Source organism: Oncorhynchus gorbuscha, linkage group LG16 (genome assembly GCF_021184085.1).
Source record: "Oncorhynchus gorbuscha isolate QuinsamMale2020 ecotype Even-year linkage group LG16, OgorEven_v1.0, whole genome shotgun sequence".
NCBI lineage: Eukaryota > Metazoa > Chordata > Actinopteri > Salmoniformes > Salmonidae > Oncorhynchus > Oncorhynchus gorbuscha.
Window position 1 is genome coordinate 18,222,942 of NC_060188.1, and position 27,909 is coordinate 18,250,850.

Here is a 27,909-nt window from a genome sequence, read left to right on the forward strand (position 1 = left end):
GTAACGGTAAAGTACAGATACTACTTAAGTAGAACTTTACAAAGTACTTTACATCACTGCATATGGACCTGTCAAGCTGATAAAAACGATTGTAATTTATCATTCCATACATTAACTGACTATGACTTGGAACGTTTTTCCTGTAGATAACAATTAAACATTAAGTCACTAGAGTCTGATTATTTGAGCAACCACTTTCATGACTTTGCCCTTCTCTCTGGATCATAAAATAAGGATCATTTTCATATTATTCTAAGATGTTGGGCCCTGACTTTACCAGTAGAGTGCAGCACATTGGCATTTGTGTAATGAGCTCAATGTAACATGCACTAATATGATAGAGTATATACAATTCTACAAAGCTGATTGAAGGTTTGTTTATGATTGTTGTTAATTAAATGTGCAAAGAGATGTTGATTCCAGACATGCAACTCCCCATCCCACATTTAGAAAAAGGTCTGTAACTAAATGAGAATGAAATATATTAATAATTGGGGAAAAAAGCACTTTAATCCTGTGTGACACTTGGCAGAAGCAGTGTGCTGTTGAAAGGCCCTAAGGAATCCTGCAGTGAGATAGATGCCCATTTAGGTAAGACCTTCAAGGTACCAGCCATGCTGAGACAGAAACAAACAGACATGGTGTATAGTCACCTGGTGTTATGCTGAATTATGTAACTTTTTTTTACCAGGACAGTCACACATTTGGAACAATAGCCACGTTGATATGGTGCCAATGGAATGCCTTCAAGTGTAATGTAATTGTTTGCCAGTCATCTGAGTTGGATAGATAGGCACCAATTATAATATTTTAACTTGACTGCACGTCCAACACAGTTCTTACATATTTATTGTGTAGCTCAATTAATCTGATAAACTAGAAAACAAATTACTGAGCAAGTAGGCTTAAACCTGTATCGTACTCCTAGTCCCTTTTCACAGCGGTTCATCCACTCCAGTCCTGACATAGATGATTTAGTATTTTAGGAAATCTTGCAACTTCTCTTCTTGACAAACTGTATCATACTGTATAAAAACATGTCCCCGTGCTCTGCATATGAAGATAAATAGATAGGCTATACTGTCTGCATGTTATATGGTCACAATGACGTACCGTTATAATAGCAGTGTCATCGTGCTCACACCCACGTCCAGTGATTCGTATATTTGCCCGTCATTCAAAGTTTTGTTGGCATTCACTGGTCAACTTTTTCAAGAAGTAACGCCTCGCTAAATTTTATGAGTTTGGTTCAGATTTGTAGTGGATTTCAACGAAGTAACTTTACCGGTAGGCTACCATTTGGACTGGGAATTATGATATATGTAGTCTTACAATTTTAGTTTACAAGTGGACTCACTAATTCATGATGGAACTGGAGGGTGAGAAACCGAAGTATGGTAAGTTGTTAGCTTGTTTAGTTTATATAGGGTACCGTATATCTTTAACAGCGCGTTCACTGTCCTGGGATAGCTAGTCGACCAGCCCCATATAGTTTCGTTTTCATGTATGAAGAAGACTGGAGTGTGGAATGCAACATTGTATTGGTTTGTGCTGGATGCATGTAACAATTTAACTCAGCATTTGGCTATTACATATTTGATTTACCCCATTGACGTAGCCTAACTCAATCAACTTTTCTCTGTCTCCGTTTCAGAGAATAGACGAATGGAAATTGACTCACAATTCGAGCCATAATTTCCATGCATAATAGTCTATGCTTCTGTTTTGGGCGAGCCTACAGATTGCATTTGATTAGCCTATGTTGTTGTTGCCTCTCACATTCCCACGCCTAGGTCTCATCCCTGTGCCAAACAATGAGACTGCTGAGCAATTAGTGGTATAAGGGCCTACAATATTCCATACAATAAATGCACACTTGTATGCAAATACTGTAGCCTATCTGAAATTTGCATACAATATGATTCTCAAATAGGCTGTGGGCTTTGAAGTTTCTTTCAATTCTCTAACATTTTCAGTTAATCAGTAGTAAACATGTAGTTTACGATTGTTAGGGTTAAGCTGTAGTGTCCTTACTCAGCCTTTGCATGTCCAGTTGTTTCATTCCTCAGCCTGGTATGGCACACTAGAGAACAACTCACCAGCTTTGTGCTGACAGAAATTTGAACACCATCCAAATATAGATTAGTTCATTAAAAAAATGCCTCATGGTAGGTCTGAATTTGAATTTAGAGAAAATACTGTGTGTATTGTTTCAGCTATTGTCAGCAAAAACCTGCTATTCCCTGCAATATAAAGGTGTTGGTAGGTTAATGGATCCAAACAATTGTTGTTCATGTAAGGGAAATGTTTTTCCTTGAAGATATGTTCTCATAATACATGAGTTAATTTATGCTTCCTAAAACGAGCAAGAATCTCTGCTGGAGTAGACAAACCTCTGCCAAAATGATAAAGTCTGACTCCATGGTTGTAATTTGGACTTTAAATATACAGTACCAGTCAAAAGCTTGGGCACGCCTACTCATTCCAGGGTTTTTCTTTATAAAAAAAAAAACTATTTTCTACATTGTAGAGTAATAGTGAAGGCATCAAACTATGAAATAACACATATGGAATCATGTTGTAACCCAAAAAGTGTTAAACAAATCAGAATATAAGATTCTTCAGAGTATGACAGCTTTGCACACTCTTGGCATTCTCTCAACCAGCTTCATGAGGTAGTCACCTGAAATGCATTTCAATTAACAGGTGTCCCTAGTTAAAAGTTAATTTATGTAATTTTGTTCCTTCTTAATGTCCTTGAGCCAATCAGTTGTGATGTGACAAGGTAGGGGTGGTATATAGAAGATAGCCCTATTTGGTAAAAGACCAAGTCCATATTATGGCAACAACAGCTCAAATAAGCAAAGCGAAATGACAGTCCATCATTACTTCAGCCAATCTGGAAAATTTCAAGGATTTTGAAAGTTTCTTCAAGTGCAGTCACAAAAACAGACACATCTCAAAATCAACTGTTCAGAGGAGACTGCATGAATCAGGCCTTCAAGGTGAATTGCTGCAAAGAAACCACTACTGAAGGACAGCAATAAGAAGAAGAGTCTTGCTTGGGCCAAGACCGTGAAGCATGAAGGAGGTGTGATGGTGACACTGTCAGTGATTTATATAGAATTCAAGGCAAACTTAACCAGCATGGCTACCACAGCATTCTGCAGTGATACACCATCCCATCTGGTTTGCGCTTAGTGGGATGATCATTAGTTTTTCAACAGGACAATGACCTAACACACCTCCAGGCTGTGTAAGGGCTATTTTACCAAGAAAGAGAGTGATGGAGTGCTACATCAGATGACCTGGCCTCCACAATCACCCAACCTAACCCAATTGAGATAGAAAAGCAGCCAACAAGTGCTCAGCTTATGTGGGAATTCCTTCAAGACTGTTGGAAAAGCATGTGAGAGAATGCCAAGAGTGTGCAAAGCTGTCATCGAAGCAAAGGGTGGCTACTTTGAAGAATCTAAACTATAAAATATATTTGCTTAACACTTTTTTGTTTACTACATGATTCCATGTGTTATTTCATAGTTTTGATGTCTTCACTATTATATTACAATGTAGAAGATAGTAAAAATAAAGAAAAACCCTTCAATGAGTAGGTGTGTCCAATCTTTTGACTGGTACTGTATACCCCCAAAATGTTTAAGTAGTGGCACACCCAGTCATTTTGCGGGTACGCTACTGCTGCCTGCAGTTCTAACATTGTAATTCTAGTACAGCAAAGCATGGTGGAAACCAGTAAGAGAAAGAAATAATGAGATCCGCTCAAAATGTAGACTTTCTCGCAGCATCACAGACATCCCTTTGTTGTGAGCTAAAATATTGTTTTCAGTTTCAACACTGTCCACAAGATGTAGAAACACTGATACATTTTCTAATTTTCACTGTTTGTGTTTTGGTTTCATGTGGGGTTTGCAGGGCCCTGTGAACAACATGGAGGTGGGATAAGGCGAGATTAATGGTTGACTTGTTAGCTGTCTCCCCTCTCCAGCTATAGGAAAGCTGTTTTTCTTCTTTCCACTGCCCACAGCCTTTTCCTCCCTCTGCCTGTCTTATGATGATTCATTTATTATTTAAAACCATCTCTTTCATTATCCAATACTTTTTCCTCTCTTCCTGGCACAATAGATTTTACAACCTCAGTATATGCTACTATTTTGTGTATAGCACTGTTTTCCTCTTCCCTCTATACAGGATTTAGGAATTGTAACGACGTTCGTCTGTTGAATGAAGAGAGTCAGACCGAAATGCAGCGTGTAGGTTACTCATGACTTTAATGAAGATAATCGCGGTACATGAAAATAACTGAATATGAAAACAACAAACGAAACGTGAAACCTATTACAGCCTATCTGGTGACTACAACACTAAGACAGGAACAAACACCCACAAAATACAACGCGAAAGTCAGGCTGTCTAAATACGGTTCTCAATCAGAGACAACGACAAGCACCTGACTCTGATTGAGAATCGCCCCAGGCAACCAAGCCTAACTAGACACACCCCTAATCAGCCGCAATCCCAAATAATACAAACCCCAATACGAATACAACATATAAACCCATGTCACACCCTGGCCTACCCAAACATATAACAAAAACACAAAATACAATGACCAAGGCGTGACAGGAATGTGTTTACAACCCTCATACAAACAAGCAGTCAGGTCAACACCAGAGCAAGATTGTGATGGGAAGAAAAGACAGTTGAACAAAAAATTGCATTGTGGGAATAGTAAGGTGTGACTTGGCAGGAAATAAAGTTGAAGACATTCTGTGAAAAGTTGTGGGGTTAAAGGCCTCTAGCACTATATTGTGACACAAATGACTCTCCCAAATGACTGTCAAATTCGGCGTAGTACTCTTAAATGAAAATAATGATGGAGGTGCAGATATATTGGAATCTGACCAGTAGGAAGCATATTTAGTGATAATCAGGTATTATGTGTTTGTGTGGTTATAAATAGTGTGATGATTGGTAGACCGAGGCCCTTCTTTTTTCTTCTTCATTGTTTGTTCCTTGTGCGTTTGTTTTGCAGTCGTTTGAAGTCTTTCTGCATTCCATGGAAATCTGTCAGGGTTTCACATAAGAAGGCAATGTACAAAAAACATAACTATGGGGAGTTTGACACAGGCTACCACCGTGCAGAAATGAACAGCCCTCACTTGGTTTTAGATTGTATCTGTTTTTATGAAGAAATGGTTTTCAATATCTCCCCCAGCATTTCTCAACATTCCTTTGACCCCGACTCTCCCACGTGCTAATGTTGTAGATGCGTTCATATGATTGTAATTGAGGTTTTCATGGTATAACAGGACTGCCTCAGAAATACAGTGGGGTGTAGGCTGTGATCTAACATAGTCATCCCCATTTCACATCATGGAGTAATTTCAGGCCAACACATATCAGCAAACCTCAATAACAGGGGAACTGACAGGATCAGACAGCCTACAGCCCTGTGCAGTCTTAGATTATGTGTAATTATAAGACATATTTAGGAGAGTGGTTTGAAACTTGAGCCAGAGTCTCTCTGATCTTTATTTCAAGCTCTGGCAAGGTCTAGATACACTCTTAGAAAAAAGAGTTCCAAAAGGGTTCTTTGGCTGTCCCTGTAGGAGAACCCTTTTTGTTTCCAGGTAGAACCCTTTTTGATTCCAGGTAGAACTTTTTTTGGCTCCATGTAGAACCCTCTGTGTAAAGGGTTCAACATGTAACTCAAAAAGGTTCTGGCTGGAACCAAAAGGGTTCTTCCTAGGACCAAAAATGATTCTTTAAAGGGTTCCTGTATGGGGATGGCCAAATAACCCTTTTAGGTTCTAGATAGCACCTTTCTTTCTAAGAGTGGAGCAATAGTGTTGTTTTTGCTATTCATGAACATTTACATTTGAAGTCCAGTCCAGCTGTTTTCTATTACAACAGCTGTCATCGTGTTATCACTTGCCACATTGTCGCTTTACTCAACAACTGTATTGAATAAACAGGCATCCCACTGGGCACACTCTGGTTGAATCAATGTTGTTTCCACAACATTTAAATGAAATTACGTTGAATCAACGTGGAATGGACGTTGAATTGACGTCTGTGCCCAGTGGCATGCCCCTAGGGAAGGAGAATAGTGTTCCCTGCCAGCCCCAATTATTATTGTTTAATCTGCTTGATCACAGTCTGGTCCAAACAGACTCATGTGACTTATTAACCCAACAGCAGTTACGTTTTGTTTCTATTCAGACAGCAGACAGCCTGTGTTAGATTAAGTTATTAGGGAAAGTTATTATGGTCATGGGGCCTGATGAGAAGAGATCAATTCCAGTAATAGTGATGTTGAGTTATTAGGAAGCCCCGTCTATTTGTGTGGTATGCCATGCCCTTCCTCTTCCTGACTGGTAGTCATCACTGTTGGACTTGGCTGCCCTCCCACAGCCTGTCTGGTCTGTCACATCTGGATGTTTGGAAGGTGAAAAACCACTATATTCTTTGGAATTCTACATTGTTTTATAGATTTTCGTAGCTGAATCAGAGCCATGAGTAAGGGGTACGAAAATAGAGCACTGTTTTAGAAATAGGTTCATTTAGCAGACTTTTAGAGAATGTAATTGCGTTTCTTTGTCAATGTTATCAAAACATAGCCAAGTAACCTAATTGATGTTGTCTAATGGGTTGGTGCTGAGGCTCTGGCCTACCTATCTCTGCTCTGAGCACAATAGAGAAAACAACAAAGACAAGACATGAATGGGCGTCTGTTTCAGTGAAGTGCAGTGCTGTCTGTTGTCTGTGAGAGAGTCTCTCACTGGAGTAAATTAGGGAGATAGACAGTAGAGGTGACACTCTCTCCTCAGGAAGATAGGCCTGTTTATCCAGAAGGCTTCAGAAAGTGGAAACTGGTTAGGACTATTCAGAGATATTCATTGTTACAGAAGAGGTTTGTTTAGGATTAAAGTCCAGAGCAGGGATGGAATTACATGGAATGGATGGAATTGTGTCTTGGGATACTCTAAAAATAGTGGACTGGACCAACATTGATATTTGTAACATTTATGGGGGTGTTCTGGTAGCTCTGTAATTCGAACCCTGATCCAAAGTGTACAGACATCTAGTCCAGACCATAAAGAGGATGCTGTTTTTACCAGCAGAGATATTTGGAGAGAGGGCACACTGTCCTACCCTAACCACCAACAAGGCTCCATATCTAGTTTCAATATCTCTGAATGACTGTAACGGCTCTCTTCTATCTCCTCCTCTGACGAAGAGGTGGAACAAGGATCGGACCAAAATGCAGCGTGATGATGATTCATGATATATTTTAATGAAGGAAAACTATACATGCAGAAACTACAAAAATTATGAAATGAAATAATGAAAACCGAAACAGCCCTATCTGGTGCAAACACAAAGACAGGAACAATCACCCACGAAACACTGAAAGAATATGGCTGCCTAAACATGGTTCCCAATCAGAGACAACGAAAATCACCTGCCTCTGATTAAGAACGCCTCAAGGCAACCATAGACTTTCCTAGGCAACCCTACTCAGCTACAATCCCAATACCTACTAAAACCCCAATACAAAAACACACCACAAAATAAACCCATGTCACACCCTGGCCTGACCAAATAAATGAAGACAAACATACATACTTAGACCAGGGCGTGACAGAACCCCCCCCTAAGGTGCGGACTCCCGGACGCACATCAAAACAATAGGGAGGGTCCGGGTGGGCGTCTGTCCATGGTGGCGGCTCCGGGGGACGTGGACCCCACTCCATCAATGTCTTAATTCTTCCCCCTCGCGTCCTAGGATAGTCCACCCTCGCCGCCGACCATGGCCTAGTAGTCCTCACCCAGAACCCCACTGGACTGAGGGGCAGCTAGGGACTGAGGGGCAGCTAGGGACTGGGGGGCAGCTAGGGACTGGGGGGCAGCTAGGGACTGGGGGGCAGCTAGGAACTGGGGGGCAGCTCGGGACTGGGGGGCAGCTCGGGACTGAGGGGCAGCTCGGGACTGAGGGGCAGCTCGGGACTGAGGGGCAGCTCGGCACTGAGAGGAAGCTCAGGCAGGTAGTAGGCTCCGGCAGATCCTGGCTGGCTGGCGGATCTGGAAGTGTCTGGTTGACTGGCGGATCTGGAAGTGTCTGGTTGACTGGCGGATCTGCAAGAGTCTGGAAGAGTCTGGAAGAGTCTGGCAGAGTCTGGCAGATCTGGAAGAGTCTGGCAGATCTGGAAGAGTCTGGCAGATCTGGAAGATCTGGAAGATCATGGCTGACTGGAAGGAGTCTGGCAGATCTGGAAGATCATGGCTCTGGCAGATCTGGAAGATCATGGCTGACTGGCGGATCTGGAAGATCATGGCTGACTGGCGGATCTGGAAGATCATGGCTGACTGGCGGATCTGGAAGATCATGGCTGACTGGCGGATCTGGAAGATCATGGCTGACTGGCGGATCTGGAAGATCATGGCTGACTGGCGGATCTGGAAGATCATGGCTGACTGGCGGATCTGGAAGGCTGCTCATGGCTGAGCTCTGGCTGATCTATGCTGGCAGCTCTGGCTGCTCCATGCAGACTGGCAGCTCTGGCTGCTCCATGCAGACTGGCAGCTCTGGCTGCTCCATGCAGACTGGCAGCTCTGGCTGCGCTGTAGAGAAGGAAGGCTCTGGCAGCGCTGAACAGGCAGGAGACTCCAGCAGCACTGGAGATGAGGAAGGCTCTGGCTGCGCTGAACAGGCGGGAGACTCCGGCAGCACTGGAGAGGCGAGGCGCACTGTAGGCCTGATGCGTGGTGCTGGCACTTGTGGGAATGGACCGAGAACACACACAGGAAGCCTGATGCGGGGAGCTGCCACCGGAGGACTGGTGTGTGGAGGTGGCTCTGGATAGACCGGACCGTGCAGGCGCACTGGAGCTCTTGAGCACCGAGCCTGCCCAACCTTACCTGGCTCGATGCCCACTCTAGCCCGGCCAATACGAAGAGCTGGTATGTACCGCACCGGGCTATGCACCCGCACTGGAGACACCGTGCGCTCCATCGCATAACACGGTGCCTGCCTGGTCTCTCTAGCCCCCCGGTAAGCACAGGGAGTTTGCGCAGGTCTCCTACCTGGCATAGCCATACTCCCTGTGAGCCATCCCCCAATACATTTTTGGGGCTGACTCTCAGGCTTCCATCCGCGTCGCCGTGCTGCCTCCTCATACCTGCGCCTCTCCGCTTTCCCTACCTCCAGTTCTTCCTTGGGGCGGCGATATTCTCCAGGCTGAGCCCAAGGTCCTTCACCGTCCAGTTCATCCTCCCATGTCCAGTCCTTCTCTCGCTGCACCTTGGTGCGGCTATACTCCCCTGGTTTAGCCCAGGGTCCTCTTCCGTCGAGGATTTCCTCCCAAGTCCAGAAATTCTTGTCACGCTGCTCCTGCTGCTGCTGTTGCCTGTTACCACGCCACTTGGTCCTGTTGTGGTGGGTGATTTTGTAACGGCTCTCTTCTATCTCCTCCTCTGACGAAGAGGTGGAACAAGGATCGGACCAAAATGCAGCGTGATGATGATTCATGATATATTTTAATTAAGGAAAACTATACATGCAGAAACTACAAAAATTATGAAATGAAATAATGAAAACCGAAACAGCCCTATCTGGTGCAAACACAAAGACAGGAACAATCACCCACGAAACACTGAAAGAATATGGCTGCCTAAATATGGTTCCCAATTAGAGACAACGAAAATCACCTGCCTCTGATTAAGAACCGCCTCAAGGCAACCATATACTTTCCTAGACAACCCTACTCAGCTATAATCCCAATACCTACTAAAACCCCAATACAAAAACACACCACAAAATAAACCCATGTCACACCCTGGCCTGACCAAATAAATGAAGACAAACATACATACTTTGACCAGGGCGTGACAATGACATGCTTCTCTTTTCTCAAGGGTATACAGTGCCTTCGGGAAAGTATTCAGACCCCTTCCCCTTTTCCACATTTTGTTACATTACAGCCTTATTTTAAAATGAATTAAATAAATAAAAAGTTCTACAACAATACACACAATACCCCATGATAACAAAGTGAAAACAGGTTTGTAGAATTTTTGGCAAATTTATTAAAACTTAAAACATAAATACCTTATTTACATAAGTATTCATACCCTTTGCTATGATACTCAAAATTGAGCTCAGGTGCATCCTGTTTCCATTGATCATCCTTGAGATGTTTCTACAACTTGATTGGAGTTCACCTGTGTTAATTTGAATTGATTGGACATGATTTGGAAAGGCACACATCCTACTATTTAAGGTCCCACAGTTGACAGTGAATGTCAGAGCAAAAACCAAGCCATGAGGTCGAAGGAATTGTCTGTAGAGCTCCGAGACAGGATTGTGTCAAGGCACAGATCTGGGGAAGGGTACCAAAACATTTCTGCAGCATTGAAGGTCCCCAAGAACACAGTTTCCTCCATCATTCTTAAATGGAAGAAGTTTGGAACCACTAAGACTCTTCCTAGAGCTGTCTGAATACTTATGTAAATGTGATATCAGTTTTTTGTAAACATTTTGAAAAACCTGTTTTTGCTTTGTCATTATGGGGTATTGTGTGTAGATTGATGAGGGGAAATAACATTTGAATCCACTTTAGAATAAGGCTGTACCATAACAAAATGTTGAAAAAGTGAAGGGGTCTGAATACTTTCCGAATGCTCTGTATAATAGTTGACTCAGGAGAAGTGCACATTGGATGAGTGTATACTGTTTAAGTGCAGTGCTGTTCACCAGTCCCAAACTAAATACATTATTTCTGTTCTCTCAAGATATGTGCATACACACATTCAGAATGACAGTCACAATATATTCAGGCATGGTGGACAGAAAACATTTAATGGAAGGTTGGCCTTATTTATGGCCGTTTTTACTGTGAGAGCAGGAGAGGGTAGGGAGGAAGGATAATATTGAGGGGAAACTCGACTCAGGAAACATTAGAACAGTTCCAAAGCAAATACCTGAAGCTCAAGAACCAGAAGTAAAACTGCCTTGGACCTTGTGTAGTACACTATAAAATGAGCTCTCTGTCCACAAGAGAAACAGTGGTATATATATTTCTTTGTGCAGATTCTTGGGAAACATCTAGGTATGGTAGTGTACTCTATTAAAGTTATTACAACAACCGATGTAGCAAATAACATTTGTCCTGATAGTGAATGTAGGGAAACTGAGTCCATAGGCACCCCTTTAAGAAAGGATGCATAAATGGAATAAAGCTGGCAGGGCCTGACAGCACACTCCCACTCACCATGTTTCCCCAACAGAATACCATGTTGTGTTCTTGTTCCTAATGTGCTGTAGCTTTTTAAAAACCTTCTCAAGCCATAGAGAAGTTGTAGAGAAAATGTGACACTGAAATGTGGGAATTCATGTCATACCTGTATGTATTCAGTGGAGATCCAACTCTTGTAGGGTGAAATATCCTCCCTGTGCATAGCCCATCGAGATGTTGAGACTGTTGCTGATTTGCTATCTTGTGCTGGTAGCTTGTAAAAAGTCTGCTACTGTGCTTGTAATAATGGGGCCAGTAGGGTCTTACAGAAAATGAGGACAGAGGGAGCCTTTGCTTTCTCTCACTAACTTGTAATGAATTGAAAATTGGACATTCCCAGAATGACATAGACTATCCCATTGGCCAAAACAAGTGACTACACTGCCTGGAAAGAGTATGGAGAGATTCCAACAGAAGCTTCTCATCAATACCAATTTTCCAAACACAGCTCATCATGAAACATACTCCATAATCTGTCTTTATTATCGGCATACACAGCATCCCGTTGGGTTCAGATTAGAGGTCGACCGATTATGATTTTTCAATGCTGATACCGATTATTGGAGGACCAAAAAAAGCCGATACCGATTAATTGGCCATTTAAATTTTTTGTTGTTGTAATAATGACAATTACAACAATACTGAATCAACACTTATTTTAACTTAATATAATACATCAATACAATCAGTTTAGCCTCAAATAAATAATGAAACATGTTCAATTTGGTTTAAATAATGCAAAAACAAAGTGTTGAAGAAAGTAAAAGTGCAATATGTGCCATGGAAGAAAGCTAACGTGTAAGTTCCTTGCTCAGAACATGAGAACATATCAAAGCTGGTGGTTCCTTTTAACATGAGTCTTCAATATTCCCAGGTAAGAAGTTTTAGGTTGTAGTTGTTATAGGAATGATAGGACTATTTCTCTCTATACCATTTGTATTTCATTAACCTTTGACTATTGGATGTTCTTATAGGCACTTTAGTATTGCCAGTGTAACAGTATAGCTTCCGTCCCTCTCCTCGCTCCTGTCATGAACCGGCTCAAAGCCCGTAACAAAAGGGAGACAACGTGGAGATAAGGAGTAACAAAATATATATTTATTAAATAAAGTAACTAAGTATAATATACAATTGTGTGTGTGTAATCAGTCATCAGTAGTGTAAGTGAGTGTTTTGCATGCATGAATGTGATAATGCAGGGTGTTGAAAGATGCTAACGCAAACAACCCAAAAACCACCAAGAAACACAACAAAATCTATAAAGGTGTCTGCACGGAGAGAGTCTCCTCCATGAATGGGGAAGTGGTGTATTTATCCTGGGAGACACCGGGCCCAGGTGTTTCCCATTTAGTTGACGACCCTCCCAACTCCGCCCACCGGCATCCTAATAAGGAAACAAGAACAAAGAGAGAATACGGCAGACAGAGCGGGAGGGTCGTCACTCCTCCCTGGGCTCGAACCAGGAACATAACGACAACAGCCACCCTCGAAGCAGCGTTACCCATGCAGAGCAAGGGGAACAACCACTCCAAGTCTCAGAGCGAGTGACGTTTGAAACGCTATTAGCGCGCACCCCGCTAACTAGCTAGCCATTTCACATCGGTTACACAAGCCTAATCTCGGGAGTTGATAGGCTTGAAGTCATAAACAGCACAATGCTTGACGCACAACGAAGAGCTGCTGGCAAAACGCACGAAAGTGCTGTTTGAATTAATGCTTATGAGCCTGCTGCTGCCTACCACCACTCAGTCAGACAGCTCTATCAAATCATATACTTAATTATAACATAATAACACACAAATACAAGGCTTATGTCATTAATATAACCTTCAATGTTATGTCATAATTACGTAAAATTCTGGCAAATTAGGCAGCCCAAACTATTGCATATACACTGACTCTGTGTGCAATGAACGCAAGAGAAGTGACACAATTTCACCTGGTTAATATTGCTTGCTAACCTGGATTTCCTTTAGCTAAATATGCAGGTTTAAAAATATATACTTCTGTGTATTGATTTTAAGAAAGGCATTGATGTTCATGGTTAGGTACACGTTGGAGCAACAATACGCACCCCATCGATTATATGCAACGCAGGACATGCTAGATAAACTAGTAATATCATCAACCATGTGTAGTTAACTAGTGATTATGATTTATTTATTGTTTTTTATAAGATAAGTTTAATGCTAGCTAGCAACTTACCTTGGCTTACTGCATTCGCGTAACAGGCAGTCTCCTCGTGGATTGCAGTGAGAGGCAGGTGGTTAGAGCGTTGGACTAGTTAACCCACCATTCCTAGGCCGCCATTGAAAAAATAATGTGTTCACTGACTTGCCTAGTTAAATAAAGATTTAAATAAAGGTGTAAAAAAAAAATCTGATTGTTATGAAAACTTCAAATCGGCCCTAATTAATCGGCCATTCCGATGAATCGGTCAACCTCTAGTTCAGACAAAGACAATCTAAATTGAATTGGTATAAATATTGCTTTTCATTGCTCACTGCTAAATGTTTTTTAATAAAAAGTAGTCTAATATCCCGCTAGCATGATAATGAAATGAAAACAAAGGAAATGGCGCAACAGGATGTGGTTATGGATATGTGAATATCCAGCCAGGCTGGGTGAAACCACCCAATGTAATAGTCATGTTCCCACAAGAGGGTAGAAAACACCTATGAATATGACATGCAAATGGCTCTGAGAGGACACACCTGGATACAACAAAGAGGAATAGGCGAAGTGAGAGGTTTTATTCAGCCCAAAATATGTCCATGAAAATAAGCCCACGAAGAGAGGTATTTTCGTATGGAGGTCATTGAGAGTTTTGAATTTGGTCAACAAAAAAATGTAAGGTTAGACTTTATTTTGATAGTCAGTATGTAGACGCTCTATCCAATCAAGTGTGGCCAAATGAAATTGCTAATTTGCTTATTTGATCAAATAGAAGTTTCATAATAGTTGGGTTGTTACGAAGGCATTGATAAGTGGACGCACATGGCATTTCGGCAACTTTTGAAAAAAAAAAACTTTATATCGGCATTGTGCCTGTTCTCATAGAGATAGATTGAGGACTCATCATGGACAAGGCTCGACATTAATACTTGTCCGCTTGCCGAGGACAAGTAAAACAATTGTCGGACAAGAAGAATATAGATTTAAGTTGTCCAGATGGACAATTAAAAAACAATCACGCAAAAATCACAATATCAAACATTAGGTTACTCCGATCAGTATTGGATCAGTGTCCTCCGGATGCAATGTGTTGCACACTGTCCTCCCAATCTCAGCAGAGCACATCTTATTTAACCAGGTAAATTGACTGAGAACACGTTCTCATTTGCAGCAACGACCTGGGGAATAGTTACAGGGGAGAGGAGGGGGATGAATGAGCCAATTGTAAACTGGGGATTATTAGGTGACAGTGATGGTTTGATGGCCAGATTGGGAATTTAGCCAGGACACCGGGGTTAATACTCCTTCTCTTACAAAAAGTGCCATGGGATCTTTAATGACTTTAATCAGGACACCTGTTTAATGTCCCATCCGAAAGACAGCACCCTACACAGGACAGTCTAGTGCCCTGGGATATTTTTTTAGACCAGAGGAAAGAGGGCCTCCTACTGGCCCTCCAACATCACTTCCAGCAGCATCTGGTCTCCCATCCAGGAACTGACCAGGACCAACCCTGTTTAGCTTCAGAAGCAAGCCAGCAGTGGTATGCAGGGTGGTATGCTGCTGAGCATAGTATTGTAGGCCTGCATTGACAGGCCTTTACATCTTGCAGTTGCGAGATGCGTTTTTGAAATCAAAGCAGCAGCATGTGCACATTTGTTGATATGTATTACTAGTTAGTGAGTTATTTGCACAGTTATTATTATTATATATTATTATAGCAAATTCTGGTCAGCAATGAAAGTCCTGTAAAAGTCATGGTGTGTATATCACCTGTGTTCCAGTGGGCCATTACCAGAGGAGGGAGAGAGAGACATTTGCACAGCAGGTAAAATAATGATATACAACAGACTAACTGGATAACCAGCCAAACTACACAATATGTTTTGAATTGGCTCTCACAACTCGCTAGTTGGGCTGGGCACCAGTAGGTGGATAACACTTAAATAAATCATATCAATCATTAACTATCTAGCTTTTAGCATGTATTAGTGTCATTGTCATGTCCAATGTCCTAAAATAACTTTCCACCGGCACTCGTGTATAATCGCAAATGGCTGACATGCAGTTGATACGGGTGCTGATGAAACCAATGCTGCAAACTCCGGTTGTAAAACCGTCTCAAGCGCTCAAAATGTCAATACTGCCCATGTAATTCTGACAAAGTTACAAGAATATTCCTAGACTAGGTTTATTGACAAGTAACTCTTATGCTGTCAAGATCTCCCCTGAACACTGAATATTTGAACCTTATAAATAGATAAACATCTTAGTTAGATGCCTCACCCACCTTAGCCATTTGATCTCTGGTTCACTGAATGAGGGAATTATTTTATAAAGACATAAAAAGTATTTGGTTGTAATTGTATTGTTGCACGGAGGCCAATCATGCTCCAGGAGATTTCAGGAGCACTATTGGGTGTGCAGGCTTTTGCTCCAGCCTTGCTTGAACACAGCACATTGCAAAAAATCAGCTACTCAACAGGGCCTTGATAAACTGACTCTGGTGCGTATTTTACTTTGTGGTGCGGTGCGTATTTTACTTTGTGGGGGTTAAGTGCCTTGCTCAAGGCCACAACGCCAGGAGATACTGTATAATACATGGGATCAGAACAGCAGCCTTCCATTGTCAATACCAGTTATAATAATAAATTATTTTGTGGTTACTTGCGTAATACAAAACATTTTCAGTCATATTTATATATATATTTTTTTTTTGGGGGGGGGGTGTTACAAGTGACTTGAGCTTTTGGACAATTAACAAGAATCTGTCCTACTTGGCTAAAAAAGTGAATGTCAAGCCCTGATTGATTTAGCCATTGAGGACTTCCACCATTTTAAAGTAGTCAACTGGGTGGGGATTCCTATGAGTTGGAAGCAATCAGCCAATGAAGAATAAGAAAATGTACTACCTTAAAATGGAGATGCCATTTGTCACAGATACTACAGTATAATGGCACAGATACAAGGATGAGTCCTCTATCTATCTCTATGGCCAGTTGTTCACACACTTATCTGCCCTCTCATTGGCTGGAATGGTCCATCCTCCTGCCTGCCTTCCATCTTTGAGGATATGTATTTCCATTGTTAGAGCGGTCACATGTTTATCTTGTCACTATAATAGACAATCTTAGCCTATAATTAACTTCCTAATGAGCAACTTTGAATTGAATGCACCTTGTGAATACTCCATTCAACAGAGGTGCGCTCAGTTTGCTTTGAACATTTGCTACGTTGCAGAAACGGTTTGTACGTTAAACAGACTTTGAGGTACATTTGCTCCCATTGGGTGTGGCGAGTCATGCCTTGATTCAATGGGTGACGTATTTAAAGGGCAGAGGCCATGATACAACATTCCCCAACCTGGCCGTTCAGTTGAACGTTCCAGAACATAAAAACATACTGAACGCAGCCCTGGTGTGACAATAATTTTTCAAACGTAGAAGTGACCGTTAGAAAGAAGTTTTTAAAAGGCTGTGTTTACACAGGCAGTCCAATTCTGATATTTTTTTCCACAAATTGGTATTTTGAACAACCACATCAGATTTTTCACATCAGGGCCCGGTTTCCCAAAGCATCTTAAGGCTGAGTTTGTTAGAACCAACAATGGGCTCAGATCTTTTTCAGAGCTGATCTGATTCGTCAAAAGGTCAATTAGTGGAAAAATATCAGAATTGCCATTTAAGATACCTTGTTTAACTTTTAGAGCTATCAAAATATAGCTTGATGTTAATTTGACAGTCAAAATAGCTTCAGGGCTGGAGATCTTGATTAAAGCGCTCATCTATCCAGTATTATAACCAGCCCACCAGTCTCATCAGTCTCCAGTGCACACAACAGATTTTTGTTTTTCCCCAAACACATGCTTTTAATCACTCCTGTGTAGTTTGCTTGGGATCCACAAGGATATCCAGCAGCTCTTTCACAGAGGGGGAGGGGAGAGTCAGTGTTGTGAAAAACAAGGAATTGTCTCCACCCATTTTGCCTTGGTTGTGCTCCCACCCTTCCCTGTAGGTGAGCTACCTGACCAAACTCTGCGGAGAGAGAGAGTGTGAAAGAGGTAGAGACAGCCAGGAACAAAGGCAGAGAGTGAGAGAAACACAGACAAAAAGAGCTCTGTGTGGAGGGGAAAGAGAAAGGAACAGGTGGACCAGAGATTTGAGTTAGGCAGCTGTTGGGGGGTTAGGCAGTGGGTGGACTCTGAGGAACAGGGGTGTGCTCAGAGCTGTTCTTGACAGGTCAGACAAGTTTCTCCCCACAATACCTGTCGCTCTCACTTTCTTAAACACACCAGTTGGTAGGAAAAGGAAGTGAAGCAGAAAAGGGCTGAAGAAAAAGAGGGAGAGTTTTCCGGTCATTTACAAGTTGACTACCAGAAAGGAATTTAAAGATGCCTGAGCAGCAACCCTATTACGGAAAGAATGGTAACTACTAATTGCTCCTACTTGATTTTAGTTTCATTAGAGCTTATGTGGTTTGACCTTTTTCAACCTTATGAAAAGCTGTTTGTGTCTTTCATGATGGCTGGTTTGGTTGTAGCTTAAGTTTGTTCTTGAAGTGAGAGAGCTTTTCTCACTGCTTGAATGTTTTAATGAATCTGTCAGTTGGGAACTTGCTAATGGGTGGTGTAATTTGTCTCTAGAGAAGAGCGACACTGGGTGAAATTAGACCTCTAGTATTGGCATTATGACAACATGACTGAGAATGGGTGTGGGTTAAACCTGCTGATTATACAGGTGTGTGGAGAAATGCAAGTGAACATTGTGTCAATCTTTTCTCTCCTCTATCAAATGCTGCTGGGCTGAAAAATTGGCAGGCAACATTGTTTGTTTTCAGCCCTGATAAAATGTAAATGCATCAGCCACTGTTGTTTTGGACAAATGTTTCTGCATGTTGCTCCAGCTTACACTCCCTCGGCAGGCTGTTTCCACCATGTCTTTGAAGGGCATCTCAGGCTGATTATGCCCATTTAACACTTTAACATCCAGACTCTGTATCTCTGTGCTTGTGGACCTGCTGTGTCCAGTGGATTGATGTTCTCTGGGAGCAGGCCCACTATAATGCATGCTGCAACAGCACCCTGACCACTGCTCTGCATTATTAATGGCCGCCATGCTGAACGTCATACTCTATAGTATCTAGTCTAGACCCAGTGGTTCAACCACCTTAAGACTGTGATTATTGATGTTCTGTGATGTTGAGATTCACTATGGCTCAACTTGAGCACTTCTGACTGATCGTTATAACCGTACCTTTTCTCATCTAGGCCTGAATGTAGTTGACATTAAGGCCTCCTGTTGGTCGTCTGAGGATTTAGAACTGGCAATGAGTGAATGTAGTTGACATTAAGGCCTCCTGTTGGTCGTCTGAGGATTTAGAACTGGCAATGAGTGAATGTAGTTTGCTCATGACATATTCATTCCCTCGTTGTACAGTAACTGTAGGTAACTTTGATTTATGTGGGCTGATTGCAGATGTGGAGAGTCTGTCGTCTCTGTGCTCTTCCTCACCCTGTTGGAACCCCAGGGTTCAGATCCAGGTTACACATTATATTGGGTATGAAAGGGAGAGGATATTGTGCACTGGTTAATAGCCTAGTTTAATTTGGGGGGTGTTATCAAGTTAAGAAAATCAAGAAACATCAACAAGAACATATTTTTTTAATACCTTTTTCATGGCATTAATCAACATTTACCTTTTAAGAAGTAATCAATACTGATGAAAAGGTTCATCTGTCATTTTGTGTGTCTTATGTCCTTCAATCAAATGTAACATTGGCTGAAGGAGACATCACACGAGTTCATTCCCCACATACGCTACTGTCTTATGTATCCTGTTGCCTGGTCACTTTACCCCTACCTATATGTAGATCACAGGAGGCTGCTGAGGGGAGGACGTTTCATAATAATGGCTAATGGAACAAATGGAATGACATCAAACACATGGAAACCATGTTTGATGTATTTGATACCATTCCTCTCCAGCCTGTCCTCCCTAATTAAGGTGCCACCAAACACCTGTGATGTAGATGGCTACCTCAATTACCTCGTACCCCTGCACATCAACTCGGTAGTGGATGTATTTAAAAATGTTACTTTTTACTCGTTATTGTTATTCGGTATTCACTGTGTAATATTCCTTGTGCTACCATTTTTATATTTTATCTTAACTCTGCATTGTTGGAAAAGGACCCCCAAGAATAGGTTGTGCTCACACAGAGTCGCTGACCTCTGGTGACTGTGTTGTGGTACTGCAGGTTCTCATGTTGCAAGGGCTGCTTAGTCACTACAGAGGAATTTGTCGGGTTGCCAGGTGTGTCTGCCCCGAGGGAAAAGTCATCTGACCTACAGTAAAGGGAGCAGAATGTCGACACGTGGGCAATCCATTCTGTTTACCCCATGAAATGTATAACTAGGAGGCAGACGCCCCCACATGGAACAGTGTCAAAGTGCTTCTTGGTTATGAAATGCCTTCTGACAGCCCTGCAGTGTGTACACTTTCATTTAACTTCTACACTGCAAGCCATTTACCATCTGAAATGGTATTCCTACTGTTTGTTTCAATACTTGCATTCTTTCCATCTAGGTGAACCAAAAAAGTATGACCCCACCTTCAAAGGCCCCATCTATAACAGGTGAGAGGATTGCCAGTTCATCCACACTGTAGTCAGGACGGCACATCATTCACATCTAAAAACTATTGTTCCCATAACGTTTCCATGTCTCCCTCTCTCTTTACTCTAGGGGCTGCACTGACATTGTATGCTGCATCCTCTTCATTATTTGCATACTGGGCTATGTTGCAGTGGGAATTCTGGGTAAGTAAATGTGTCCTGTAGGCACAAACAAGCTTAACTGACCCCATATTAAGGACTTGGGTATACCCAGAGTCATGCCCTTGGGTATGTCTCTGAGTGCTGCTCACCTAAAGCATGTCTGTATGTTAAAGATGCCTGGTATTTGATTGTTTCTTTGTTGTTGATGGTTCCCTTCTCCCCTAGCCTGGTCCCAGGGAGACCCCAGGAAGGTGATCTACCCCACAGACAGCAGAGGACAGTTCTGTGGGCAGGCAGGCACACCTCTGGAGTAAGTTCTGCTCTCACCATTCATGCACAGTGGAATACATAACAGACAATCACAAACACTCATGTGTTGATTGTCTCCATCATTCCCCCCCTGGGCATTCACTTTCTTTAACCTGCTCCTGTTTTCTGAACAACTGGTTGTGTTTGTATTGTAGGACGAAGCCCCTGCTGTTCTACTTCAACATCATGAAGTGTGCCAGTCCCATGGTGCTGCTGGAGTTTCAGTGCCCAACCACACAGGTGACCTGAACCTTTGTTTTCAGTTGATACGTTCTTGAACGCCATGTTATTTATGCATGTCTCTGCACTTGTATTATCTTGTCTCATGGTAACATTTCTTTTGCCATCAGATGTGTGTGGAGAAATGCCCTGATAAGTTCATGACGCTCCTGAATGCCTACACCAATAAAGAGGACTTCAAGTATTATAAGAACTTCTGCAAGGAGGGTCTAGAGGGGCTGGTGAGTAGCATGTGAAGAGGATTCTGAGATGGGTGGCGTAGTAGTTTTCCAAAATCAACATGGATGAGAATGTCAATAAAATGTCAAGAATGTGACAGTGTTTTGTTCTACAACAATAGTGTGCCCAGTGGAAATTTAGTGTGAGCAATTCAAACTTTGAATATACATTGCCGCACCAATGGTTGAGATACTAAGTGCTGATTGTTCATGTGTGTTTTAGACTGTAACACAGATCCTGAGATCTGGCCTGTGTCCTGCCATGCTGACGCCAAGTAAACCCTGTAAGTACGGCTCTAGTCTATTTTGCTCCCCTATCCTGTCTAACTGCCCCTTTTCCGTTCCTCTGAGTCAAACTCCCCAACCCTCCGTCTGGCCAGCCCATCCTCCCCATTTCTGGAATTTGAAAAAAGTGAAAGACATTGTTTTACTGCTCTCCCTCATTGTCCTGTGTCTTCTCCTTCACCCCTCTTCCTCCAGTCACCCGTAGGTGCTTCCCTGCCCTGGGCCAGAAGAAGGGAGGGGAGATCACCGTGGGAAATAACTCTAAGTTTGACGACGGGGAGGGGAACATTAGAGATGCCAAAGATCTGGTGGCGGGGGTCAAGTGAGTCCATAGAATTTGCATGATGTTTTCCTGTGATGGGTGCTAGGGCTACATCTACAATCAGCATTGGTCACTGTATTTTCTTCTATAGGAATGCCACAGTGGTCATTGAAGCTCGACAAGTGGCCATGAAGATCTTTGAGGATTACACCCAGTCCTGGTACTGGATCCTAATGTAAGTCAGCATCTTCTCTTTGACACTATTGTGCAGTAATGCATTCACACTGAATTCCAAAGCACTTGATCAGCAAAGAGTCAGTTATGTAGCCACTATCGTCTGTTTTTGTGTCTGGGTTCAGAGGGTTGGTGATTGCCATGCTCATCAGTCTCCTCTTCATCGTCCTCCTGCGCTTCCTGGCCGGGATCATGGTTTGGGTCATGATCGTCATGGTGATTCTGGTCATTGGATACGGTAAAGACCAGTTCAACAGAAGTCCCATTTGTAGTTGTTTCTTAATGTTCATGTCTCTATGAACGCTCTTATCAACAAAGCCATCTCCTGTGTCCCTTTCCCATCTCTCTATCTAAATGCTGTACTTCCCTCTTGTGGCCATGCTCTGTATCACACCACAGGCATCTTCCACTGCTCCATGGAGTATGTTAGCCTGAAGTCAGAGGCCGGCTCTAATGTCACTCTAAAGGACCTGGGCTTCCAGACAGACTTCTCTGTGTACCTGCATATCAGACAGACCTGGCTGGCCTTCAGTAAGTCTCCCCACTAACCTCCTCTCAACCTTACAGCTAGTGTGGCTCAAGAGGTATACACCTGGGCCAATACATTAGAGTTCTACTGTATATCATGAAGCAGGATCAATGTTAGCCAGATAACTTTTATAAACCCTTAGATATAATGCATTGCGGTGTTATTGCAAGCATAAACTGATACTAAGGACTACTAGGATTCCTGCATAAATGGCCGTGACTGAATTCTCCATTTGTTTTTATGCCTTTTCTCTCTCCCGTTGTCTTTAGTTATTATTCTGGCCATTGTGGAGGTCGTCATCATTTTGCTGCTCATCTTCCTCAGGAATAGAATCCTCATCGCTATCGCGCTCATCAAAGAAGCCAGCAGGTCAGGAAACGGGAGTGATCTCTGCACTTACAGCCTTTTCTAATGGGATTGGATGGGAAATGGATCATTGGATGCTAGATCATTGTGGTTTAAATGGGGGCGTAATACATAGATGGTGGATAAGACCTTTCTAGTGCTAAACTGTGATGTTTTGTTTACAGGGCCATTGGGTATGTGATGTCAGCACTGTTTTACCCCTTGTTCACCTTTGCCCTCCTATCCATTGTCATCGCCTACTGGGCTGTCACCGCTGTGTATCCTTCATATTTGGAGAAAAATGACTCATAGGCTTGAGTAAATCAACATGCTCTTCTGAATGATTGTGTTTGCTGGGATTTGTAGTTCTCTGGGTCATATTCTAGTCCTTGACAGCCTCTGGCCAGGTTCCTGTCCACCTCCAATCAGCCCATCTATAAGGTGTTCAATGAGACGGCCTGCGATCACTCCAGGAAAATCTGCGAGCCAGCTGTGAGTCCTGCTTTTCCGTTAGCCCATGCAACATGTCACCATCTAACATCCTGATCTTAATTGGAGAGACATTGAACCATCGATCACCTCCCATGATAAAAGTGTATACAAAGGATAGAATGTCAACTGTTGATTCTTCTCTACCTGTTTCCTCCAGAACTTCAGCACATCCAGTATGAAGGCGGAGTGCCCAGACTCCAAGTGTCTGTTTGCCTTCTACGGTGGAGAGACGGTCTACCACAAGTACCTGATTGGCCTGCAGTTCTACAACGTCTTCCTGTTCTTCTGGTGTGCCAACTTTGTGACAGCGCTGGGTCAGATGACCCTGGCTGGGGCCTTTGCCTCCTACTACTGGGCCTTGGTCAAGCCTGACGACATGCCTGCCTTCCCCATCTTCTCATCCCTTGGCAGATCACTCAGGTGTGTGTGACTGTTTACGTTCCTAACCAAGTTGGGTGTCCAGATATGTACATGATGCTCTGTTGCATATGTGGGTGTCTTGGCGCCATTTAATAAGGTTGGTTAGTGACATGTCGTCACTCCCCTGCTCAGGTATCACACAGGTTCCCTGGCGTTTGGCTCTCTCATCCTCTCCATCATCCAGATCATCAGGGTTCTGCTGGAGTACATCGACCACAAGCTACAAGGTGAGCCATAGATCCTGTATTAGCAGTACTACGGTATGTTGATATTAACACAGCTGTCACTGTATACCCTCATCATACTTTACACTAGCTGTGTATGAATGTTGGGTTTTTTAGTACTTGTGTTGGCTCTGATTTGGTTCTGCCCTACTGTCTGTTATTCTCCCCTAAAGGAACCCAAAATAAGTGCACAAAGTTCCTACTGTGCTGTCTCAAGTGCTGCTTCTGGTGCCTGGAGAAATTCATAAAGTTCATCAACAGAAATGCCTATATTATGGTTTGTGTACTACATGTTTGTGTGCACCTGCTATGCCCAATGTCACCCAGTTAAATGCATGTCATATTGGATATAATTAATTTCAGAGGCGCTTTGTCACCTGGATCATCTGTCAATGTTAACTGTGGGAGAACGTTTGGTTTATGCTTGATTATGAATTTGAGTCTGCTGCCTCTAGGTGGCGATATATGGCAAGAACTTCTGCACGTCTGCCAAAGATGCCTTCTTCCTCCTTATGAGGAACATGATCAGGTGAGTGAGTGTGCTGTCTCTTAATGTTTGTGTTAACTTAATGAACTTTATAAAATGGACTATGATCATCACAACGTATCACTGTTTGACCTTGCAGGGTAGCCGTCCTGGACAAGGTGACAGACTTCCTCTTGTTTCTAGGCAAACTCCTCATCGTGGGGCTTGTGGGTAAGTGCGGCTGTTTCTACAGGAAACATGATGAACAATAACACGCTCTCAGTACGGCCAGTCTTCTAATGATTGTATTTAGTTTTATTATGTTTCATTGTTGACAACCAGTTGTGCTATTGGAAGAGAACTCTTCCGTTCTGTTTCCCAGGAATCTTTGCGTTCTTCTTCTTCTCTGGGAGGGTGAAGGCCTTTGAGAACACAGCGCCCAACCTCCACTACTACTGGGTTCCCATCCTGGTGAGTAGCATAGCCATGCTCCGGGTCTGGTTGGTTATGTAGTTTAATCTATGATTTAAATGTAGCTGAGTGTAACCTACGGTGTTGTGTATTGTAATGGTTGGAGTGTGTTTCTCTCCTCAGACGGTGGTGGTTGGTTCCTACCTTATTGCCCACGGCTTCTTCAGCGTGTACGCCATGTGTGTGGACACACTCTTCCTCTGCTTCTGTGAGTAACAGTAAAACCATCCCCCTCTTGTTTTACGCATTGTCTTTCCCCCACAAACACAAGGGACCAGTGGTGAGAAGGTAAAGGATTATGGTGGACACAGTATACTTAGGAAATGGCTGCCTCGTGTTGGCAACTCTTTTACATCTCAAAGCTTTACTAAATGGCATGTTTTGAAGTAAAGATGTCCCAATGTGTCTAGAGTTCATGTTGTCCTGAAACGGTGACCTCCTCTCCCTTTCTTCATGACCTCTTTAACTGCTAATGGTGTTGGGCTGCCACTAATGATGAATTGCATGATGATATGCTGGTGTTCTTCATAATGCTTTATTGCTAAGTTATTGATCCTAACCCAGCTATCTAGGACTAGTGTTAACTTTCTGGTTGCAGACAATGGGGAAGTTTAGGTGTTGATCTATTCATTTAAAATGCAAATGGGTGCTTTTGCTGGGAATTTTGACAGACTTTCTCTTTCTCTCCCTTCTCAATTCATATGGTTTTCCTCCATCTCCCTTACTAATGCCACCCTTCACCTTCATCATCCTGTTTTCCAATCAACCATCCCTTGACCCCATTTAACACACACACGCACACGCGTACACACACACACCCACATAGGTGAAGACCTGGAGAGAAATGATGGCTCTCTGGCAAGACCGTATTACATGTCAGCTTCGCTCCATGACATTCTGTCGGAGAACAAGGCTGTGGAGGAGACAGAGGAGCCAACCCAGTCCTCGCCACATCAACCAGATGACCAACACGTCCAGCTGAAACAATAGCAGCCTCCGATGCAGGGGAAAGACCAGGAAGTTTATGAGTAGTCATAGCAAAGACACTGTGGACGAGATCTCCACCTGCAGATCTGTCTTGTAGAAATGGGCATGCTACTGTTCATGATTGGTAGATTGACATCAAGGTCTGAATTTGGACAAGTCAACTGCTTGACCAGTGTCTTTCCTTCTCCCTATAGAAGTGTATGTATGTATGTATGTATGTATGTATGTATGTATGTATGTGTATGTATGTATGTGTGTGTGTGTGTGTGTATTAGTGCTCTTAATGGTTGGAGTTGGCAAATGATAGTTGTTTCATTGATTTGGAAAAAAGACACTGACCCATAAACAATGCTAGGAATTCCACTGATGTTTTAGTGAACATGTTGCAGTTCTGACATTGTTGCTAGAAGGAAAACACTGTCAGCCATAGGAAACAATGTGCCTAACTATCCATTTTGGTCTGATGTATTGAACCTCCTACAGATATCACATTTGTTTACAGTTAAAGCATTCAAAAGATCTCTGCAATGCTTCCATCATTTAGTGTTACTGCTATCAGTGCATTATTAAAATGTGAGCTTTTCAATGATCTATAAAAGCCATATGTAGTTTTGTATATACTGAAATGTATTTCTTAGTTCCGCTTGTGAGGGAAGCGACTCCATTTTTTTGTTCTATAAAGCAATTTCAATCAGATCCCTCATTGCCTTGAAATATTTGCCTGTCAGCAAGGTCTGTTTGATGCACTGCACTGGAGACTCCTAGGATCTATGACCATTAACTGAATGCAGTTTCTCTTTTCTCTCTTTCTTGTGCTATTGTGCATGTTGGTAGTATGTCTGCTAGTGATTAAAGCTGCCAGTCTTTCTGTTATTTGTCTTCCTCCTCATTCTCTTTCTGCATTGTGTTGATGGGGAACAAGCTAAGGTAACAAACTTCCTTTTGGGTTTGACTAGGCAAGCTTTACCAATTCTGTCAGAAGCAGGCCAATTATATGTTTTGTAGGATGACATGCTAAATGACTTAAAGCACTTCTGTTTAACTTGGTGTAACCTTGAAGCTTTGCTAATCCATCACAAGTTAGTTCTGATCTGGCCCCTGCTTGGAAATGTAACAATGTTCAAGTTTTTCCTTTTGAAATCATTTCATATTTTTGTCTCATGATGTTTTCCTTGATTCTTCAGTGGAGGACCTGGAGAGGAACGATGGCAGTGCGGAGAGACCCTACCTGATGTCTGACCGCCTCCTCAAAGTCCTGAATAAGAAGAACAAGCCTGAACCAGCAGAGTAGAGCTCTCCCATGTGGTGTGGAGAAGGGCAAAAGCTCTGGTGTGTACAGGTGTGTAATTGTATATAGTGGAGTATGCTTTAAAGACTGGGTTGGCCAAGGACCTCATGCTGTCACTCATCCAGTACCTATGTGGCAATCTGGATAAGAGCGTCTGCTAAATGACTTAAATGTAAATGTAAATGTTGTCATAAGTCCAAACAATCGCTGCCATCCTCTGTGGTCGAGTGAGGCGTATAAATCCTAAATGGAATTTTTATGCTGCATGCAGAGTGCTTCTTACAAGGATGTTTTTTTTCCCCCATTTTCATTCAGTTATTTGGTTTGGATGAAATCATAGTTTTTGTCTGTTTTAAGTATATTTTGATGACCTCATTTTCAAAAACCAGCAACCAAATGTGGTTCTTATTGAATATAGCTGTATGTTACTGTAATCAGACCAGCTGTACACCAGTGTGTTATGAGCATGCTTTGTTATGAATATTACTTGGTGAGCACAGAACTGATCTATTTAGTAAAGTATTTTATACATTTACATAAAGCTGCACTTTTGTATGTAACCTATGCAATTAGTTTAATACATGCAGTACGAAGACATACATTTTATACTTGTTTGAAATTGTGTAACTACTTTATATTTGTTGCAATACTTTCTCTGCTTTGTCATTACCAAAGCCATTAATACAGTACTGTAGCCCCTTTTTAACCCGCTGTTAAACGTCAATGCTTTGCTCTCTGTTACAATTGCCAGGGAATGAGTGGTAAAGAAATGTATTAAGATGGTGTGAGGCTGAAAGCAGGGAAAATATGGGTTGTGGATCTGTTTAAGTGCCTGAGGAGTTCTGAAACTAAAATAAAAGTTGTTTTTTGTTCA

The 27,909-nt window shown here is 42.4% G+C and overlaps 1 protein-coding gene across 3 annotated transcripts; it reads left to right on the plus strand.

Moving 5' to 3' along the window:
• Nucleotides 1–1,237: 1,237 nt before the first annotated feature.
• On the plus strand, nt 1,238–27,909 carry LOC123999884 (choline transporter-like protein 2). 3 transcript variants are annotated; one of them, XM_046305895.1, is made up of 22 exons: nt 1,238–1,397; nt 20,076–20,124; nt 20,234–20,307; nt 20,491–20,575; nt 20,730–20,814; nt 20,925–21,035; nt 21,256–21,316; nt 21,513–21,639; nt 21,731–21,814; nt 21,939–22,051; nt 22,213–22,344; nt 22,612–22,711; nt 22,873–22,965; nt 23,095–23,179; nt 23,337–23,599; nt 23,732–23,826; nt 23,997–24,100; nt 24,279–24,352; nt 24,450–24,520; nt 24,672–24,760; nt 24,884–24,968; nt 25,587–26,620. In XM_046305895.1, the coding sequence occupies exons 1-22, from the start codon at nt 1,364–1,366 to the stop codon at nt 25,748–25,750; spliced, it is 2,178 nt and encodes a 725-aa protein (XP_046161851.1). In that variant the 5' UTR covers nt 1,238–1,363; the 3' UTR covers nt 25,751–26,620. The 3 variants fall into 3 exon arrangements, with proteins under 3 accessions (XP_046161851.1, XP_046161850.1, XP_046161852.1); XM_046305894.1 differs by lacking the exon at nt 1,238–1,397 and adding an exon at nt 17,510–17,914; XM_046305896.1 differs by lacking the exons at nt 1,238–1,397; nt 25,587–26,620 and adding exons at nt 17,511–17,914; nt 26,932–27,909.

Bases quoted from the DNA above. Each gene is read 5' to 3' on its own strand.
- LOC123999884 (XM_046305895.1), top strand. From the start codon at position 1,364: ATGATGGAACTGGAGGGTGAGAAACCGAAGTATG. The intron at 22,345-22,611 runs GTAAGTCTCCCC...CGTTGTCTTTAG, and splicing joins ACAGACCTGGCTGGCCTTCA to TTATTATTCTGGCCATTGTG. The intron at 24,969-25,586 runs GTGAGTAACAGT...ACACCCACATAG, and splicing joins CACACTCTTCCTCTGCTTCT to GTGAAGACCTGGAGAGAAAT.